Source organism: Elaeis guineensis, chromosome 4, assembly GCF_000442705.2.
Source record: "Elaeis guineensis isolate ETL-2024a chromosome 4, EG11, whole genome shotgun sequence".
Taxonomy (NCBI): Eukaryota; Viridiplantae; Streptophyta; class Magnoliopsida; order Arecales; family Arecaceae; genus Elaeis; species Elaeis guineensis.
The window spans coordinates 15,200,233-15,222,629 of record NC_025996.2 but is presented as its reverse complement, the minus strand read 5'-3'; the positions used below and the strand labels follow the sequence as shown (position 1 = coordinate 15,222,629).

Genomic DNA, 22,397 nt, shown 5'->3' with positions numbered 1-22,397 from the left:
ATTCCATGAAAGAACTGAGAAGGGACCTGGTGTGTGATTGATCAGAATAAAAGGATCGTCTCTTACACGTACGAAACTTTCCGCAAACGAAATAAACGGTAGGTGTTGAATGTTAATTGCATAAGAATTGGATTCAAGCTCAGAACAAAAGGAATCAGCTAGTAAGAAATGAAACTGACACGTAACAAATATAAGGATGGTTTCACTGTAGTCATAATACAAGCATCATTTATCAATCTTTTTAACTAATCATAACCAAGTAAACCTCAAGTGAGACTTGAAGGGCATTTTGTTGTCGTGTATGTGGAAGCATCGATCAATAAAGTGATCAACGGATGCTTCTCAGAAAATTTGGTAATATGACTTTTATGACCCGTCTTTAGAAAAATAGTACAAAAGAGTGGAACGAGTCAACATTTCCATGCTATTCTCAGCCGTTGGATGGTTTGTTATTCCAAAGGTGACGGGAGGTTGCCGGATCACTTTCTCGGTTTGATGGATCGACACAAGTGAGAGAGACGCAGGGTGGCAATGCTTAAACATGCAACACCGATCGGTATGCGTAATGAGGAGGGGAGAAAATATGCAAACTGAAAGGGATGCCTTATCCCAAATGGATCCCAAGTGGGAGTTTGGGTATTAATGTAACAAGATATCCACACGAGTTCGGATGTCCTATTCATACAATGGACCTATCCCATCCGATCACCTCAAGGTCCCTTCTAATGCTGGTCAATCACGCATTGGGTCCTTTCTCGATTCCGTCATGGCATCAATGTGCATTAAATAGTCAATTCAATACTTCTCTCCTTGCCAAACCCGTTGGGGATTTGAAGCTTAGGAATTTGGAAGGATCTGGGAAGATGTTCCCATTTTTCTTTTGGAGCAAGATGCACTTCACGATTGGACATGGCCCAAAGACCGTCATTTGGAATGATTGCTGAATTTCCGGCGTTCCTCTCCAAGAACTCTTCCTTGCAATTGATTGCCCAAGTACGAAGAAAAATGGTATTGTCGCTTGTTTCTGTAATGTAGATTGAAGATTAGACGGCCGACATCTCCTTCCCCTGAGATTCTTAATGAGTTCAATAAATAGACAGCCTTCCTTCCTTGCAACAATTACACTTGGCCAAAATGAGGACTGGGTGAGATGGAAATTGAATGGGAACACACCATTTGTCTCAGCCACCCTTCATCATTTCTTGAACTCCAGGGCAAAGTGTGCTTCTGCTGGTTCTGGAAACTTAAGGTACCCGTTGAGACTAAATGTTTCCTTTGGTTAGGCTTAAGAACTTGATCACCAGAGATAACATCGGTAAAAAATTTGGAAAAGATCTCAGAGGATGTGTGCTTTGTAATGAAGCAGGAGAAATGGTGGACCATCTATCTTCATCATGCAAGTTCTTCTCCACCGTTTGGAAGTCCATTGGCTATTCCTTGGGTGTGCTCCATCCGCAATTTAGCTTCGGGCACTACCGTCTAGCTTGGAGAAGGGGAAAATTTCAAAACCATCACAGCTTATCATCTTGACGCCGCTGGCTACCATTGGAGAGAAACGGACTCTAGAATATTTCTAAATAAGCAATCTTCCATTGCCACCATCGCCTCCGAGGGGCTTTCAACTTTCAATTACTGGTTAAACCTGTGCAATCAGGAACTTCTGCTGAAATCTGGAAAGATCCGGGCCAAAATTAAAAATATTAATCAGAAGCTGCTTGATTCCAAAGGTCTCTGCAACAGGTACCTTGCTGATTGAGCAAAACAATTGCTGCGCCTTGAGCTATTCCTCTTTTTAGATATGGGCTGCAAGCAAAATAGAGGAGTGAGCTGCTCTTCTTGTCAGAGTTGGGCCAGAAAAGCGGTGCAGTACTACAGAGTTCTCTTTTTTCAGCTTGGACAAGATGGAGTTCAATGTATGGTGCGAGTACTGTTGGAGTGGCACAGTCACATCTCAAGGATCAACGCTATTATTTCGGTTTCTTGAATATAGCCATTGCGTCACAGATGAAGAACTCACGGATAGACATAGAATCTGTTACTGTTTAAAAGACATTGCATATGGAAAGCCTATTGTTTCCACAAAGATGATACCTCACTATAATATGTCCACACTACGATCACATTAACAAAAGCAAACAACTGCACTTCAAGAAACGGTGGGATTTCTATTCTGGAGCAAATTAGAAGCTCTAATAATAATTCAAAAGGTATACAAACCCAAATGCCCCGGGTATGAGACCTAAGCTATACTTTACCCGAAAGCACGAACCAGTATCGGCAATTGAACGGTCTCACAGTTATGGAGAACTGAAGGAATTAAGGGAAACTATGCAAGAGGACCACCAGGAGAACTGAAGGAATTTATTGACTGACATGTAAGAATAGACCGAAGTCTATCAAATCTTGCATGGAAATAAACATATGAGATGCGTAAGCCTATCATGTGAAGCTCCAGAAGAATAAATTGCAAGTGTAGAAATGCAATCAGATTACACATCTTAGAGTAATGATTTCATCACATCTATTTATAGTTAACCAAACCTATCTTTTTCAGGAGAGAGCAGAGACACTTTTACCTTACAATTAAGAAAAAAGAAGAGAACTCCACATTTAAAAGCGCATCAATTCTTCACTTTCTAGAATTTCTTTTAATGATTGGACAACATTCTACTTTCTGATATGTATATGTTTGTCTGTGGTTGTCTCTTCTCTTTTAAAATTGGCAAGAGATATCTTATTTCTCTTTCCTTTCTTCAGAGGCAAACATGGGAGAAAGACATGGGAGCTTAGTGATCTTGTGCACAGCTTCATGGGAAGGCAAACTGGTTTCCTCTAATCCTTTTAGACCTACAACCCACAAAAAATGATCCGGGAGAGCAGATAGTTCTGATGGTCGGAAGAAACATGCATGCTCATGTTAGTTATGCAGCAGGAGTTGTCATGAAATTAATGAAAAGGTCCCCTAAAGAGAAAGAACACTTGAATCAATTTGACTTCTTACAGTCATTTTTACATTTACTAAACCATACAGAACATGCCATATTGTCAATGCTTAACACAAACATCAGCTTATATCCATAGTTTCGATTATTTCAAAATGCATCTGCAAATTGGGGGGGCTATTGATGAAATAAAATCTCTCAGTTACCTTCAATTTTCCTTCACATCTGCGAGCTTCATCTTCAAGCAAGCGGCGCAATATGTCTTTCTCCTTGCAGATCCAAGGGCGATGGCGATCACACCACTGTCTGGGAGTGCCATGGAGTGTAAAACTAATACTCGCATCGTAAAGCAACAAGTGCTCAACAATCTTTCTGATTGCAGTACGATCAGTCAAATATGCTCCAGCGCAGTTCAATCCAGCATCCACGTAATGAAACTCAGAGATACTGAACAAAAGACCGCCTTCAGAAACAGGGCAGAGGCAATCTTGCATCTCCTGAGATAATCTAGATGAAGGTTTCTCGCTGCTCATCAAGTCTCTTGCAGGTTCAGTATTAAGGTATGCAAGTTCAGTTACAAGCTGGTTGACAACAGTCCCACCCTTGCTAAATCCAAGGATGATTGTTTTGGGCCGAGTTGGCGATGTGGATGCAGGAAAATGCACGTCTGTCGGTATTTGTTTTGTTACACTGCATGAGATCAAACTTTTCACCTGCTAACCAGCAAGCATGTCCACATTATGGTAAATAAATAACATATATATATAACATGCTGGAATAAATAACACACACACACACACACACAATAGAACAAACAATAGAACAAAACCAAAATTCTGTACTAAATAATATATGATCTCGGCGTTCGCCTTTATCCATGGATGAGCATCTATTGGAAAGGCAGCTAGATATATAATGTAGTATATTTCAATGAGATTAAAAATATTTGCGTTGTGAAAATCGGACTATGTAGTATCCTCGTCTCATAACCTGCTCATAGTAAGCAATACAGAGAATCTTAAGGAGTACGAACCTAGGGTGCAAGTTTGGATTTTGGAAAGGGGATAGCCATGTTGGTATTCTGCCAGTGGTCTGGCACCACAACTGTCTCCAGGCTAATGATCATCCTAATCAAAGATTGATACTTGGCACTTGATGACTTCACTCCTAAGAGAATTTCCAAAACTCTATTGCCCTCTAAACTAGAAGAAGAAAGCCAATTCACTTCAACGGCCTCAAATTTAGCAAAAAGATTCAATTTTTACCTCTTCGACGCACTTAGATAAGATTGTAACAACGGAAGACGAAGCCGGGAATCCATTCGGATCATAACGCTTCGGCTCTCCTCGAGAGTTCACCGACGGTATAAACTCCTTATAAACCGCGAAAGGCCCGTTGAAGGTGGACGCATCCACCACCCAAGCGTTGGCGGAGCTCCCCAGCTTCGAGACGAGCAGCTCGGCGATGTTCCTCGAATCCGATAGCCTCTCGATCACCGGGTCTCCAGTGCCTTCGACCCGGTCGCCATTAAAGAAGATCGCATTCACGGAAGGCACCTACTTTCCATCAAGAAAAGAAGAAGAAAAACGAGTTAGGGTTATTCGGATCGAACGGATTAGGGATTGGGGAAATTAGGGTTTACGGAAAGGAAGAGAGTGGGGCTATTACGATAAGGGCTTTGGAGTGGGAGAGGAGGAGGGACGCAGCGACTTTGAAGAAAGGGCCGCGATGGTTGGGGCCGAGGGAGACCTTGAGCACTCCGGTCCAACGGTCCATGGAGAGGAGACCGGACGGCGAGGGGTGAGCGTACCGAGCGGTGATAAAAGCTGGGCTATTCGAGAAGCATGACGGTAACGCCGGTAACGACCCTGGATTTTTTCTCATTTTACAGAAAATTCGGCACGCCATATTTCCCATGGTGGAGAAATTTGGCCCACTTGGAGTCTTAAACCGCCGGAGAGTTTCGTCTGGTTCTAGACTCTTGATGTCATGGACAAGATCGGAGAAGTTTCCAGACCTAAGGGCCGGAAACAGGACGGGCAGGGCGATGCCGGTAACCGAGCCCATCCTAAATCTTTTACTCGGGCTTTACGCCGGATTTGGGCCCAAAAATTGTTAATCAAGTTCCGAACCCGACCCGAAGGCCCGTTGGCCGCACTACCAGGGTCCAGAACCCATCATTTATGTTTTTTATTCTAAAAAAATAAAAGTTAATTGGCTGCCCGATCTAGATAAAATGGTTGTAATTGCATGTAGCGGCCATAGGAGCCGAGGCCCAGCTCTTACGGTGGCCGGTGGTGAGGCCAGAGAAGGCGACAAGGTAGAGCACCGTCACCACCTAAGCCCCAATGGAGGCCATGCACATTGCCTTCGTCCGCACGATCCTTTTCATGACCTAAGACCGGCCGCCCGAGCCCTAACCGTCGTCCTCCGCACCGCATCCGCCTGCACGATTCCGTTCACCACCCATGAAGCCGCCACCTGAGCACCGCCCGCTGCCCTCTGCACCGCATCCGCTCGCATGATCCCATTCACCACCCGCGACCTCGCCACACAAGCCTTGACCACCACCCGCACGTACCACTCGTCGATGGGCCCCTCCCGAGTCTCTGGTTCACCACAACTGATGGGGTTTAGCGGCGGGCCGGGTCGAATGGGCAGAATTGCGTCGAGAAAAGTGGATGGATAACCTAACCGGGCTCTGTTTCTCCGGCTCGGTTCGGTCCCAAGTCGGGCCAGGCCAACCATGCACTAGAACGCAGTCCTAAATATTGTTTGGGCTATGTTTAAACCTAAACCCAATCCGCCTTGCCTCGGAAGCAGTTTAAGATCACCACTAATGCAGACTATTCCTAGCTAATAGGTTTAAGATGGTATTGCCTCTTGCCTTCTAAGCCAGGGTGCGAAGTTTGATTTTGGATAGCCACGGCTTCCTCCCTTGGTCCCACTTACTCTCTGTTTGATACGAAGGATGGATTGAAGGAAGGATGGATGGAGGAAAAGATGGATAGATTTCTATCCATCCTCTCATATGTTTGATAAAATATAAAAAATAGATGGAAATGATTTCTTCTCTGTTTGAAATAGGAGAATAAGGGAAGGATGGATGATATTTTATAAAATTATCTTTGATAAAAATATTATTATTATCAATTATAATATTATTTATACTAAAGAAGTAAACAATTTATAAACTTATAATCTTTATAATCTATAATTATATTAAAAATTATATAAATATTAAATTTAATAATAATTTCATAAATTAATTATTAATAAATTAATTATATAAATAATAATTAATTTATAATTTAATTTAAATAGTTAATTAATATTATATAAATAATAATTAAAAAATAATAAATATAAATAGAGAAATAGAAGATAATCTAATTATTTAATTATAATTATGAAAATTATATATTAAAATTAGAATAATAATTAATAAAATTTAATAGTATATAATTAATAGTATATATAAAAATACATATAAATAATATTAATGAAAAAATAGTATTATATTTTTATTAAAAAAAATAATGAGGGGTAATTTTGTCAATATAAAAATTTATTATTGAATGCTCCATCCATCCTTTCTTCATCCTTCCAATTTGGGAGAATGCAAAATAGTGGGCCAGAATGGATGAATAATCCACTTTTTTCATCTATTCTTTCTGTAACTTTTTGAACCAAACGATGGATGGAGGCCATCCATCCTTCCAGTCTCATCCATCCACTCTTTCATGACCCAACCAAATATAGCATTAAAGTGGCTCGATCAAATTGAAATCTAGATTTCGTCCACGTGGAGAGAGCTGGAGGTACAAAGGTAGGGTTTGGGGTTAGAGCTCGCACAGCAAGTATATTAAATAATAATAATAATAATAATAATAATAATAATAATAATAATATCAATGGCAGATATTCATCTTTCGATAAATATAACTATTTTGTCTGATAAAAATAATATTTGTCTAGGCGGCATGAAGTCCAGACCTTGGCTCTGAGACAGGAACTAGGCACATGAAGCCCAAGTCCCTACGATCCTAAATCCGCCGCTCTATAGATTTATAGTTAATTCCTATTTTGGATCGTCTTTTTTTTTTTTTTGCACAAATCCTTGTGCCCAGATATTTTCACCCATTCCCCGGTCGAAGAAGGCCATGTGGTATGCCTCGGATGCATCTCGAATAGGCATTCATGGCTTGCTTTTTCTTGCAGTTTGGGTTTTGTCGGTAGTTATGTTGAGTTTGCCTCTATCTTTTTATCCCCTTCTATGTATCCATTTTTTAAAATAAAATTTCTATAGTCGGATCGATCATGAAAGAAATTATAGTCGAATATGTTTCGGAAACGTCCATCAAAAGATGGTGGCCGCACGTGCTTATGCACGCGCATTAAAATATTAAAAAAAGAGGAATAGATAAATCATAGGAATATTTAAACAGTTTAGATAAATATCACATAACCGTCTCTTTTTTAATGGATGTTTAAACTGTATTTTGTTCAATAATAAAACAAAGGAGTTGTTTTCTAGAAAGAGAAGAAGAAGAAGAAGAAGAAGAATGTTTACGCCATGAAAATAACTATTTCACAAGATATTTCTGATTCTTTTCGGGTCCAAGTTTGGAATAGCTCTAGGTTAGCATCTGATGCTTTTGTCCACGCAAAAATGGAAGATGCGAATAAGGATCTAATACCATCAATCGCTGACGGTAGTTTAATTATGCCAGGTATAAGGAGGTTTTATTTAAATAAGAGTCATGCTTATGCATGTTTTCTGAAAATTCTTTGGCAACAACAGATCTGATTCCAAGTGTTACGCCTATTTGTTAACTAACCAAATGCTATCTAATAGATTAGAGATTTCGAATATCCTGATCTTGCACACACTAAAATGTTTTCATTTTATTATTTGATCACTTTTCTATGGATGGTTGGTAGCATTATAAAAATATGGCTGCAGAGCAAACTTCCATATTTCTTATAGAACATTCGAGTACTCATGAGATGTATACTAAGACTAGAGTTACTGATTGCCTTTTCTATTTTCAAATGATAGGATAGATGCTACAATGATATCCATGTTCATTTGCCTATGAACGGAGGATTGCGACACCTGTGCTTTTCCTGTTGTCTATACTGGAACAGGATTGTCGCTATCTTTTTACATTGTGCTTTTACTTATTTGCTTTTTGTACTCAAATTTACATAATTAGTTGTTTGTTCTTGAAAGGCCCTATAATAAAGTTATATTGCCTTGGTGATTATTGAAATATTGATCCGATGTATATATAATTGTATGGGCAACATATGTAAATTTTTAAACAATTTCACTTAAACAACCATTTATATTTTAATTTTTTTGTAAATTCCTATGTGTACTTCTAGTTCCTTGAATGTAGTCAAAGGGGATGATACGTGAAGGAGTGTCGGACCTTATGCAACCGCGGGTGTCCTTGCAATCTTCCTATTATGGTCGTCACCATCGGATCTACATTCTCTCTCTCTCTCTCTCTCTCTCTCTCTCTCTCTCTCTCTCTATATATATATATATATATATATATATATATATATATATTTGTCATCACATGAATAAACCCAGATCAAAAAAGAAGAATGAGCATTAATACAATAATAAGATTACATCATTATGATTTTCATGCGATGTAAGATTGTGTACATCTGAATCTCCTCAGATCCCATAATTATGGGGCCCATACATTAGCCACACTTGTTTAAGAAAAATTATGTCAAGAAAAATTAGGGAATGTAATAAAAATGTTAGGATAGTTTTTTTTTGTCTTTTTTTCTCAATCTAATAGTAAGTAGCATTGCTGCAGGGATCAAAATCTGAGATAGAAAAGATCGGACGAAGCCACACTAGAGATCAGTAGCAGTCCGATCTAAGATGGCTTCAAAAAAATCTATAAAATAAGTCAAAAATCGAATGAAAATCCTCCAATTTTTGACCCTCCGATGCTTAAGTTAGCTTTGAGCCCGAGAATAAGTGGTGAAAAAGAGTAGTAGAGCACAAGAAGAGGATTTATTTGGAGTTAGGGAGACTAGACTAGATAGGAACTAACTTGTTCAGGAACCGGTAAAGTTCCTATGGCAAAGTCTCGCTCTAGTTTTTCAAGAGTCAGAACTTGGGACTTATAACTTATCATAGGAGGATCCCTGGCCCTCTATTTATAGAGGGGCTGAAGAGGCCGTTTCAGAGTTTGTTAGACCGTTAAGGAGTTTGTTATACAGTTATAGCCAGCTGTAAATGAGTTAGAGTATAGTTGTATGTATTAGCTGTGAGTTCATACTTAGTTGTATGTGCCAGCTAGGGATGAGTTGTAGCATGACTGTAGCAAAACTGGAAGATAACTATAAAATTACCGTCTGTACTTTGGGGTCACATCATTTCTGGACCGATGTCTCATATGGAAGGTCGGTAGATATCCGAGCTGATCATAATGCTTCATTAGGAGTTAATTCAGGTTAGCTCAGATCGGTGTTTAGTTGACCTGAGTTGAGTCAGGTCGACCTTCTGATGATCTCGATCTTTTGATGAAGTTAGATTTATAATGATCTCAGCCTTTCGTTGAGATCGATTTTCTGATGATTTCGATCTTCTGATGAAGTCGGATTTATAATAATCTCAGCCTTCTATTAAAATCAACTTTCTGATGACCTCAGTCTTTTGGTGAGGTTGGATTTATAATGATCTCAGCCTTCCGTTGAGATCGATTTTCTAATGACTTCAACTTTTTGGTGGGGTCGGATTTATAATGATCTCAGCCTTCCATTGAGATCGATTTTCTGATAACCTCCACAGTCAAGCTTCATTCCTGAGTCCCAAGGATATCAGCTTAGGTGGTATAACCCCCACAATACTTACCCTCCACTTCTGAGTCCGAAGAAGTTATTTTGGACGAAAGAAGTAGTTCAAAAAAAAATTCTCAATTTATCCGAGGTGGCAAATCTGCACCATTTGGTTCTTCAAGTGAACTGCTCGGATTTCGTTCGATGTCATCATAGGTAGACGAGTCTCCCATATGTTAGAAGTTTCATCTTGAGGTTTTTCATCTCCTTCCCTTTTAAGGATATTTCTCGATATTTTTTAATTTGAGCTATGTATTTATGTCTTTTGGACAAATTTTCATAACTTTTTCAAAGTAAAAGGACTCATGCATAACTTATAAGATCATAGTTCAATCCGAACTAAAAAATTAACAATTTAACCTTACCAATTAATAACTGATTGAAGATCAAGGTATGAATGTATCTTTATCCAATGTAGCCTTAAGTAGATCAGATTTTTATTAGAACTTCAAAAAAACTTCGCTCCGAAGATCGATATTTAAGAGAACTTCAAGATAATCTTGATTTATAGATCGATATTTAATAGAACTTCAAGATAACCTCGATCCGTAGATCAATTTTTGATAGATCTTCAAGATAACCTCGATCCGTAGATTGATTTTTGATAGAACTTCAAGATAACCTCGATCTGTAGATCGGTATTTGATAGAACTTCAAGATAATCTTGATTCATAGATCGATATTTGATAGAACTTCAAGATAACCTCTATCCATAGATCGATATTTGATAGAACTTCAAGATAACCTCGATCTGTAGATCAATTTTTGATAGATCTTCAAGATAACCTTGATTCGTAGTTCGATATTTGATAGATCTTTAAGATAACCTCGATCTGTAGATCGATATTTGATGAAATTTTAAGATAACCTCGATCTATAGATCGATATTTGATAGAACTTCAAGATAACCTTGATCCATAGATTGATATTTGATAGAACTTCAAGATAACCTCTATCCATAGATCGGTATTTGATAGAATTTCAAGATAACCTCGATCCGTAGATCCGTATTTGATAGAACTTCAAAATAACCTCGATCCATAGATTGATTATTGATAGATCTTCAAGATAACTTCGATCTGTAGATCGGTATTTGGTAGAACTTCAAGATAACCTCGATCTATAAATTGATATTTGATAGAACTTCAAGATAATCTCGATCCGTTGATCGATATTTGAAAGAACTTCATCATTTGATCTGAAGATGATACATTCAATTTGATTTTTCATCGATCAAAAGATCTTATCTCCATGCTAGCTTTTTAAACCTTTATCAATCAGTAGATCAGATTTTATCGATCCGAAGATCTTATCTTCATACCCTTCGAGGCTCTGTCGATCTGAAGATCGAATTTCATATTGGATGTATGCTCTAGAAGCTAATCTTGACTGACATATTTCATATCTCTAGGATATGATTTTATGCTTATTGGGTAATTATATTACCATTCATGTCTATATATCCATGAATCATCCAAGGGATTAACAAGATGATGACACATATTCTCAAAGAGTTAAGAATTTGAGGTATATGTCATTGATGGTTGATTCTTAAATTGCTCCTGAATCATAGGATCATAATGGGGATGGTGATTGATCCAGATAGATAAATGCACGGATCGCATCTTTCGGACGGATGGATCTCGAGTCTGTAGTGTAGAGATATTGGAGTGAGAGTGCAGGTGGTTGTTAGAGAATAACTAGTACTGAGCATGACCAATACGAGAAGTCACATGGATGTCTGCTCACTCGTTAGTGACTTTGTCGATGCTGCAGTTGTATGACTGATTCCTTGACTTAGATGACACTACTGTTCACAGTGAACTGTTGAAGTTTGATTGACACATCAATATGGATCTCAAGAGCTCCTGTAGTGGATATTGACGACAGTGAGTCCACTGTAGGAGTGAGATGTGCATCAAGATAGGATCTATCGACCCTATCAGAAGGGAGTAGTCCTATAAGATTTAAGAGGCTGAGTCTTTAAGTCTATGACCATAGCAGTGTGATTGATGGAAAAGAGTTTTCATAGAATCACATATGGACTTAAGCTGATTGAATCTATCATATAACCGATGTTGAGGTTTGACAATTTATCTATGACCTGCCATCTAGTCGGGACTTACGACAGAGAGACTGAATCACACGTTAACTATACCTAAAGTTTCATTTCAATTTTACAGGATTGCCACTGTATACTGCTAGGTGTCACTAGTGGATTGTGAGAGTTACTAGGATTGTTTTGGATCGATAATCTTTGTTGAGTTAGAGTGAAATTATTCCGATCCATTGAAAAAAGTTTCAATGATACAATGATAGAGATCATTGTATGTCTCACTACCAGATAGAATTGAATCTATGAGGTCACACAACAAAAGGATTAGACCTGAAATAAGTAATTGAGCTTATGAAGTGTCAATTGGGTTTAGAGAAAATAATTGGATTCATAGTAATCTTGCTAGCACATGGTTGGACCCAATTCTTCTTTCCGTTAGGATTACTTATTTAATAAGTTAATTCTAACTTAATTACCTGCTAATAACCTACATGAATAAGATTCATGAGACTCTAATTGTTGGGTGTCTAAGGTTATGGATCACATAAGTTAAGGGTGCAAGTCCCTTATGAATCTCCTTGATAGTTATTATGGGATGCCACCTTGATTTGATTAATTTAGACGTGTCCATTGATTAGAGGACTTTTGATTTTCATATGGGGTGTCTTTGGGTGCAAAAGAGGGTATCTAATTATGGATGCAAGGGCTTCAATAGTTGGTGCCTAATGGGTTTCCTAATGTAAGTTGGATAACTTAAGTTAATAGAAATTCTAATGTAAGTAGGACTTGTATTATGAGATTGAATATGATTCAATTTTTATGCCTATTTAAAGGGACCTTCTTTAAGATCCCTAGAGCATAAAAATCAGCAGGCCCTCACACCCAAAGGCTCTCTTCACGCCCTCTCTTCCTCTCCCTTTCTCTCCTCTTGGGTGTTCTATACACCCCTTCCTTGGGATGCACATCGCAAGGAGTTCCATGCCCAAAGAAGTTTGGGTGCCTCTTTTTTGCTGATTTCTAATATCTGTAGTAGTACATAGCAAGAAAAAACTTTAGAGAAGAGGAGAAGAAGAAGATCAAGTGTTGATCGTGATCCAGGCTTCGTTCAGATTCAGCTGGCTGAATTTTGGAGAAACAAAATTTAAATTATAGAGGCTTGTTCCAGACTGATTTCGAATGGATACTCGTAGAGGCTGGATACTTGTGTGGCTAATAGAGAGTATCATCTCTTTCAGATCCGATTCGAAGAAAGAGATTGCGAAACAGATATGCGATTTGGTCACAATCTAAATTTCAGCATATATCAATTTTAGCATATGAAATAGATCAATGTGGTTTTATATTTTTTTGCATGTAAAATTTAGATTAAAATTATCTTAATCTTATTCTCCACTGTAGTATTTAGAAAAATTAAGTTTTGAAATACATATACATGCTTCAAACCTTAAAATCTAACTGTGGTATCAGAGCCACGAATTTTCATATACTAAATTTTAATATACATATTTTTTAAAAAATTTTAAAATTAATTTTTTTTGGTACATGAGATGTATGGATAGATCTTCAAATTTAAAATTTAATTTTAGATTTAATTCTAGAATATATAGTTGATATATTGATGCATGCATAGATCTGAAAATTGATCTAGAAAAAATTCTAGTTCGTGTGAAATAGATATATGCATGAAATCTGAATTTTTTTCATCTGAATTTTGATTCATATATATTGTATATTTAGATCATAAATTTAGCTTTAATCTGATCTATGATTAGTATACGAGATATATGATATCATGTTTAGATCTGAAATTTTATTTAAGATCTGATTTTACATGCATATATGTGATATATATTTGTATGTTAGAATTTAAAAATTATTTTAATATTTTAATATTTACTTTCATACAAAATATTTAGATCTGAAATATAATTTTAGAATCTAAAATTTGTGTTTGTGTATGAGGGTTTTGATCATGAAAAAATCAAAAATTAGATCATGTACTAGGATTACATCTAAGATTTTTGATTTGGGACATATGGGTCTAATTCGATTAAGTAATTGGTTAAATCAAATCAAGTGTTGAATTGAGTTAGATCAATTAAGTTAATAATTATACAATTATTGTTGATCAAATCAATTGAGTCCTATATATAAAATTGATTAACCTAAGGACCTAATTTGGCTTGTTGATTTGAGCCCGATTCACTTGAGCTAACCAATTTTGATCAATTGTCTAATTAGTGTCTAATATAAGTAATTAAAAAGTGATTATTTAATTGATTTCATTCACTTATCTGATCAATTTATTGGTGTCTAAAGAAAGCAACGGAGGGATCTCTACTAATCTCCACTTACCTGGCCAATTTGAAAGATTGAGTCACAAATATGGTTGCTTGGTGGTTTGATTTAGCCTATACCAATTACATCAGTCATATGATGACTGATTAGATGAGACGTAAACTCAAATCTCTCCATAAAATATTAAGTCAAAGGTCTTCCACCATTGTAGTGTGCGGGCATGCTACCGACATTGATTGTTCTCGACTGGTCATAGTAGTTCAATTGCATCGAAAACACGCAACCACTCTATTAGCAAAAAATTACTGTGGGGTAAAGATGGGGTTGGATCTAATAACTGTTAGGTGGGGGACCTAATGACAGCTTTGCACCTGCTTGTGAACGGTGAGTCTGACTTAACTAAGAAGTGCAAGCAATAACTGTTAGGTGAGCCCACATGACTTAAAGATCAAGTGGCTATAATATGCTTAGAGAAGCATCTGAGCAAAGAGTTGTCTATATTGGTGTTTATTCGTATTACTAATAACTATTAAATGAGGTGCATGGTATCGGTGAGACCGCAGCACCCACTAGAAATTCAATTATCACGTTAGAATTTTTGTTTCTTCACTCGGAGAGTGTGGGAGTTTTGATAAAATAGTGGGAGTCTCTTTTTGTATCTAAAAATTTTTAGAGTAAAATTATAAAATAAATACAAACATCCAATTAGAATCTTTGCTCTCTGTTGTTCATTGTGTCAGCTTTCAACCCTCAGTTTGAATCCTAGATATTAACCGATTAACCAAAATCGAATATATAGACTAGCTTACAAACTTAAGAATTATTTTTAATTTTAAAAAATTAAATAATATTTTTTATCAGGTTATTCTAATGTTAACAATCTGTCCAATTCATAGTTAATGAGTTATACTTGACGAGTGGATGGATAGTAACAATAAAGATAAGTGCTATGCATGAGTACATGTACACTGTCAACGACATGTTGATTCATCCACAAATATTGTAGATGATCAGAGTCGCATAGCATATGTGATGCATGATGGACAGTCAATCTATGATCGTTATTTGATAATGATCGAGACATTAAAGAGCTTAAAAGGCTCGATATGACCATGCATAAGGAATTACTTATAGATTTGATACTGTGATTCCTGATTAGTTTATATGGATGTTTATGGTAAACTACCATATAAAATTTATTATGGTACTTTATTTGAATTGGTTAAAATGTTAATAACAAAAGAACCTTGAAAGAGTTCAGAAGTAAATACCTGAAGAGCCTAAAGAAACAAAGACACACCTAGAGTAGATACGTCGAAATTGCTCAATACTATCCTTACGATTTTTTCTTCTCTTAGTTGAGCTACAAACTCTAGTGTAGAGTTGATGGAAGGTAGAGGGCTGAGGAAGTAATCCTTGAATTGGCTATAGGACAATAATTGCTACTACGACCATGGGTATCTGTCCTTTACGATCATCATTTGGATTTAGTTCTTAGAGACAGTCTCTATCATTTGCATATTGATGCATATGTGAACTTAATTGAGCAATCAGTGAATGCCATTGGATCTGAGAGATCCAAAATTAAGATAAAATTTAAAGTATATGTAGAATCTATAGCTAAGTCATTTGGAGAAGAAATGATTAACAAACTGAAAAAATATGAGCTTGGACTCATTGACTGTTGAGTCAAATCTCATTTGTATATCATCTCTTTGAAAAAATATGATCAAGCTACTTTTGTGGGACAAGAGGAAAAGGACCACTGAGATACTTATCCTTATACACATTTGATGTGTGTAGCCCATGTGATGTGCTAACCAAGGAGTTGTCTCTACTTTGTATATGATATACAAATCTGAAATGGTCAAAGAATTCAGATGTAAGTAGAAAAATAAATCAAAAAATTTCTGAAGATACTTCGATCGGATCGAGGATGCAATACCATTGAAAAGAATTTTTTGATTATCTCATAAAATGGAATTGTTTTATACCCCTCTTAGTAAATCTCAGCTCAATGAGATAAGAAGAGTCATAGGACTATATGAGATATGATCTGATCCATAATAAAATTCACTGATTTATTTATATTTCTTTAGGGACATACTTTATTTCTATGAAATTGGATTCTCTCTGAACCTGTTTCTACCACACCATATAAGATATGACATGGTGAGAACTGAATCTTGATTATTTTGAGATTAAAAAATATCCAGCTTGTGTCTAGGATAGCAGGTAGATATGTCAGAGGATAGGTCTATAAAGCTCTTCCTAAAAGAGTTTAGGATATTACTTTCTGATGGGATTATAATATGATCTTCTTGAAAAACTGTTAAACCAAGATGAAGCAGTGGGAGGAAAGTTAAGCTCTAAGAGAGTGTCTCTGAAGAGCAGGGAGCCTTGGGATCTTAAGAACATATTAATCATGAGCCAGTAGATGTATATTCTTCCTCCACCTCATACATATAATAGGATCTCCAATCCTTTCGAAAGGTATTTGAGTATGCTTAACAGAGGATGTAGAGAAAATCGTTTCTTATGGAAGATAGAAAATATAGAGATGATCCCAGAACCTACAACGAGATGATGTGAGACATCAACTCCAAGAAAGGATGTGAATAGCTTTTCTGAATAGAGATCTTTCGAAGATTTCTATATGGAATAGCTTATGGATTTCATTTCTTGTGATAGGTGATCACAAAGATCACAATATCCTTAGAGTTGGAACATTTATTTTAATGATATGATCAAATTGTTTGATCATATATGAGAAATTATGAATTTCAAAAGGGTTAGTGGGAATGTCCAATACTGACATCGATTAAAATATAATGGAATATAGATTTCTCTATGAAGACATAAAGTAAGCATCCTAAAAATCTATAGAGATAGATGTAATTGGATGCTTGTACTTTTATAGATAAAGACAGAGATCGGATACTGAAAGCGTTCAGCATAAAAAATTTGGAGAGAGATCTGCTATCCTCTCGGGCATAGTCGTATTCCATAAAGTATTTGAACTGATTATTCCATAATTATCACAAGTAGATATCAGTTGTATCCAGGCTGTGAGCGTTAGATTACTATGAAAATATCCTTAAGCTCTTAAGAAAAATTGAGGATATGTTCAGAGAAGAATCAAAGCTAGGAGTGGGAGGATACATCAATTCAGACTTTATGTCTGATGTTGATAGTAGAATGTTTATATCATGGATGTGTTCCTATGTCGATATCTTGGAAGGATTTCAAATCATCGATTAATAGAAATTGAGTATACTGTAGATGTGTAGGATACATTCTGATTGTAATGTTAGTTGCAGAATTAATTATCATACCATCAGATGTCATGACACTATATTGCAAAGATAATAGCACCATAGCCCTTGCTAATGAGACTAGGTCTCACCAGATATCCAAGCATATAGAACAGCAGAATATGCGACTACCTCGAGTAGAAATATATAAAGTGCAGAGAGCAAACTCCACATGTGATGTGGATGACCCGGTAGTAAGTCACTTGGCTAGCCTAAAACTATAGCCTATCTTGTGAAGATAGGGCTTGGTATATGGCAGATTAGCTTTAGTGCAAGTGGGAGATTGTTGGATGTATGTCCTAGAAGTCAATTTTGACTGACACATTTCATATCTCTAAGATATAATTTTGTATTATTGGGCAGTTATATTACCATTCATGTATATGTGTCCATGAATCATCCAAGGAATTAACAAGATGATGACATGTATTCTCAAAGAGTTAAGAATTTGAGGTATATGTCATTGATGATTGATTCCTAAATTACTCCTGGTCATATAAATCATCATGAGATGGTAATTGATCTGAATAGATCAGTGCATGGATCACTTCTTTCGGACAGATGGGTCTCGAGTCTGCAGTGTAAAGACACTGGAGCGAGAGTACCGGTGGTTGTTAGAGAACAACTAGCACTGAGCGTGACCAACATGAGAAGTCACATGAATGTCTGCTCACTCGTTAGTGACTTTCTCGATGCTGTAGTTGTATGACTGATCTTTTGATCTGAGATGACACTACTGCTCGCAGTGAGACTGCTGAAGTTTGACTAACATATCAATATGGATCTCAAGGAGTCCTTGTAGTGGATGTTGGCGACAGTTGATCCACTGTAGGAGTGGGTGTGCATCAAGATGGGATCTATCGATCTTAGTAGAAGTAAGTAGTCCTCTGCGATTTAAGAGGCTGAGTTTTTAAGTCTATGACCATAGCAATGTAATTGATGGAAAAGAATTTTCATAGAATCACATATAGACTTAAGCTGATTGTATCTATCATATGACCGATGTTGAGGTTTGACGATTTATGCATGACCTGCCATCTAGTCAGGACTCACGATAGAGGGACTGAATCACACGTTAACTATACCTAGAGATTCATTTCAATAATATTGGATTATCTTTACATACTGCTAAGTGTCACTAGTGGATTGTAAGAGCTTACTAGGATTGTTTTGGATCGACAATCCTTGTTGAGTTAGAGTAAAATTATTCTGACTTATTGAAAAGAATTTCAATGATACGATGATAGAGATCATTATATGTCTCACTATCAGATAGAATTGAATCTATGAGGTCACACAATAAATATATTAGACCTGAAATAAGTAATTAAACTTATGAAGTGTCAATTGGGTTTAGAAAAATTCATTGAATTCATGGTAACCTTCTTAGCACATGGTTGGACCCAATTCCTCTTTTCGTTGGAATTACTTATAAATTAATTCTAACTTAATTATCTGTTAATAACCTATATGAATAAGATTCATGAGACTCCAATTATTGGGTGTCTAAGGTTATGGATCACATAAATTAAGGGTGTAAGTCCCTTATGAATCTTCTTGATAGTTATTATAGGGTGCCACTTTGATTTAATCAATTTGGACGTATCCATTAATTAGAGGGCTTTTAGTTTTCATATGGGGTGTATCTTGGGTGCAAAAGAGGGTGTCTAATTATGGGTGCAAGGGCTCCAATAGTTGGCGCCTAATGGGCTTCCTAATATAAGTTGGATAACTTAAGTTAATAGGAATCTAATGTAAGTAGGACTTGTATTATGAGATTGAATAGGATTCAATCCTTATGCCTATTTAAAGGGACCTTCCCTCAGGTCTCTAGAGCATAAAAATCAGCAGCCCCTCACACCCAAAGGCTCTCTCCATGCCCTCTCTTCCTCTCTCTTTCCCTCCTCTTGGGTGTTCTATACACCCCTTGAGATACGCATCTCAAAGAGTTTCGTGCCCAAATGAGTTTGGGTGCCTCTTCTTTGCTAGTTTCTAACATCTGATAGCAGCACATAGCAAGCAAAACTCTAGGAAGAGGAGAAGAAGAAGTTCAAGGAAAAAGATCAAGTATTGATCGCGATCCAGACTTCGTTCAGATTCAGCAGGCTGAATTTTGAAGAAACAAAAATTAAATTATAAAGGGCTGTTCCAAACTGATTCTGAGTAGATACTTGTAGAGGTCAAAAATTTGTACAGCTAACAGAGAGCCTCATCTCTTCCAGATCCAGATTTGAAGAAAGAGATTGCGAAACAGGTATGTGATTTGATCACAATCTAAATTTCAGCATATATCAATTTAGCATATAAAATAGATCCATGTGCTTTTATATTTTTATGCATGCAAAATTCAGATTAAAATTATTTTAATCTTATTCTTCACTGCGGTGTTTAAAAAATTAAGTTTTGAAACACATATGCATGGTTCAAATCCCGAATTCCAACACTTCATTGATTAAAAGATCTTATCTCTGTATCCTTCGGGCCTCTGTCGATCCAGAGATCGAACTTCATAGATCGGGAGATCTTATCTCTATGCCTTTTGGGGCTTTGTCGATCCGGAGGTCAGACTTTTGTTGATCTGGGATCTTATCTCTATGCCTTTCGGGACTTTATCGATCCTCAGTTTGGGTTTAAGCTTTGCCTCAATTTGGACTTGTTCTTGGTTTATATTGATCTGATTTTGACATCGGTTCAGCCATAATATCGACTTCGACTTGGTCCTATTTTTCTCCTATGATCTTTTTTAAAAGTGAGATTGGAGTCTTAGAAAAAGGGGAGGCCAGAAAGAACCTACTTCCCCTCATTATGTTCTTGAGCACCATACTGAACCCTTTGATTTTTTAAATTGATGAGTGTTATCACTTCATAGTATATGAAAACTGTTTTCCTTAATGTCATAAGTTGACAATCAGAAAAAATTGGCATGGCATCACTCTGTTTATGGTTGTCTCCATTTTTAAATGGGATAAAGTGACCAGATCACAAGCAGGCTTCTCAAAGTCATCATGTCTCTTGTCAAATCCAAGCAAGAGGGGGGAGAGGCATTAATGCCTCTTGTCAAATCCAAGCCACCCAGGGCATATGCGTTGTGGTTGGTGTGGTTCAGAAATCTTCTATCCCACGTCTTCTATTCTAATTGCTATTCTATGGTACATTGAAGTGGAGGTGAAACTGCTTCTGACATACCTCCAAGGAAAGATGGTAAAGATATAGAGTTATTTTATGCTCTCTGATTCATAATTTTTTCATAAAATTTTTAGGCAAAGATCCTCTTTCTAGTGTCAATCTGTTGTTTCGGAGCTCAAAATTGAGATAGAGGAGATCGGAGAAGTCGCGCTAGAGGTCGGTAGAAGTCCAATCTGAGATGGCTCTAAGAAACTTGCAAAATAAGTCAAACATTGGGTGGAGATCCTCTGGTTCTTGATCCTCTGATGCTTAAGTCAGCTTTGAGTTTGAGAATATGTGGTGGAAAAGAGTAGTAGAGTACAAGAATAGAATTTATTTGGACTTAGAGAGATTAGACTAGACAGGAACTAAAGTCCTTACTCAAGAACTGGCAAAGTTCTTACGGCAAAGTCTCACTTTAATTTTTCAGGAGTCAAAACTTGGGACTTAGAATTTACCATAGGAGGATCCCTGGCCCTCTATTTATAGAGGAGCTGAAGAGATCGTTTTAGAGTTTGTTAGGCCGTTAGGGAGTTTGTTAGGCGGTTATAGCCAGCTGTAAATGAGCTAGAGTGTAGCTGTATGTATTAGCTATAAGTGAGTTCATACTTAGCTATATATGCCAGTTGAGGATAAGTTGTAGCATGGTTATAGCAAAGTTGGAAGATAGTTGTAAAATAATCATCTGTATTTTAAGATCACATCATTTTTGGATCGATATCCACATGAAAGGTCGGTAGATAGCCGAATTGATTATAATGCTTTATCAGGTGTTCATTCAATTAGCTCAGATCGGTGTTTAGTTGAGTGAGTTGAACCAAATTGACCTTTTGATGACCTTGGCATTCCGTTGAAGTCGGTTTTCTGATGACTTCGGCCTTCTGGTGAGGTCGGATTAGAATGATCTCAGCCTTCTATTGAGGTCAGTTTTCTGATGACTTCGACTTTCTGGTGAGGTTGGATTTATAATAATCTCAACCTTCTGTTGAGATCGATTTTTTGATTACTTCGACTTTCTGATGAGATCAGATTTATAATGATCTCATCTTTTTATTGAGGTCGGTTTTCTGATGATCTCCACAGTCAAGCTTCATTCTTGAGTTCCGAAAATATCAACTAAGGTGGTATAATTTTCACAACAGTAGAGTAGCCTCGTTCTTAATCTTATAGTTGCAAATACATCATTTTGAAATTACTACCAATCTAAAAGGAAAATATAAATTAAAATTTTGAATCAGAGAATTTTATTCCACTAAAATTGTTATTCCCTTTTTTTTTTTTTTATCTATACGAGGAAAATAATCTCTCTCCCTCTCCATTTCTTATGATAGACTACGTTTCTCTCTCCTGCTATCTGAGCTTTTTTTGCCTCACCAATTAAAAAACACCACCCACTTATCTCATCTTTTTAACGTTGTTCTAAACATTGTTCGCGTTTCTTGTGCCTATGTTTCACAAATCTTCCTCGTATTTATTTTATTTATAAAATATTTCATATTTTTTTATCCACGGACAGTGGATCAATGGATCTAGGTACACCAGACCAAGGACAAAAGCAGTTGACCCATCAGTCCTTTCCAAATTTCTCATATCGTACAATTATTGATCCTTAAAAAAAGAAACATCATTTTCCCAAAGCAATGATGTGTGGCCACGCACGAGTTTCCGTAGGGAAACAACTATTCGCCTCGTGGAGCTCGAGCTCGAGAGTATTCCTTCCACCGTGCGATGGGACATGGGCTTTTCCGA

At 36.8% G+C, this 22,397-nt stretch overlaps 1 protein-coding gene across 7 annotated transcripts; it reads right to left on the bottom strand.

The window, feature by feature from the left end:
* Positions 1-584: 584 nt before the first annotated feature.
* Positions 585-4,907, bottom strand: LOC105043734 (uncharacterized). 7 transcript variants are annotated; one of them, XM_029264145.2, is made up of 5 exons: positions 4,611-4,907; positions 4,208-4,498; positions 3,149-3,655; positions 1,745-1,803; positions 585-1,670 (listed from the first exon to the last, which is right to left on the bottom strand). In XM_029264145.2, the coding sequence occupies exons 1-5, from the start codon at positions 4,857-4,859 to the stop codon at positions 1,637-1,639; spliced, it is 1,140 nt and encodes a 379-aa protein (XP_029119978.1). In that variant the 5' UTR covers positions 4,860-4,907; the 3' UTR covers positions 585-1,636. The 7 variants fall into 7 exon arrangements, with proteins under 7 accessions (XP_029119978.1, XP_073111770.1, XP_029119977.1 ...); XM_073255669.1 differs by having other exon boundaries at positions 585-1,642; XM_029264144.2 differs by having other exon boundaries at positions 585-1,803.
* Positions 4,908-22,397: the final 17,490 nt, after the last annotated feature.

Excerpts from the sequence above, each read along its gene's own strand:
- LOC105043734 (XM_029264144.2), bottom strand. The coding sequence starts at position 4,859 with ATGGGAAATATGGCGTGCCGAATTTTCTGTAAAATGAGAAAAAATCCA. Across the intron at positions 3,656-4,207 it reads TATCTAAGTGCGTCGAAGAG|GTGAAAAGTTTGATCTCATG; the intron begins GTAAAAATTGAA and ends GCTGGTTAGCAG. Across the intron at positions 1,804-3,148 it reads GATGTGAAGGAAAATTGAAG|CCCATATCTAAAAAGAGGAA; the intron begins GTAACTGAGAGA and ends TTTTGCTTGCAG.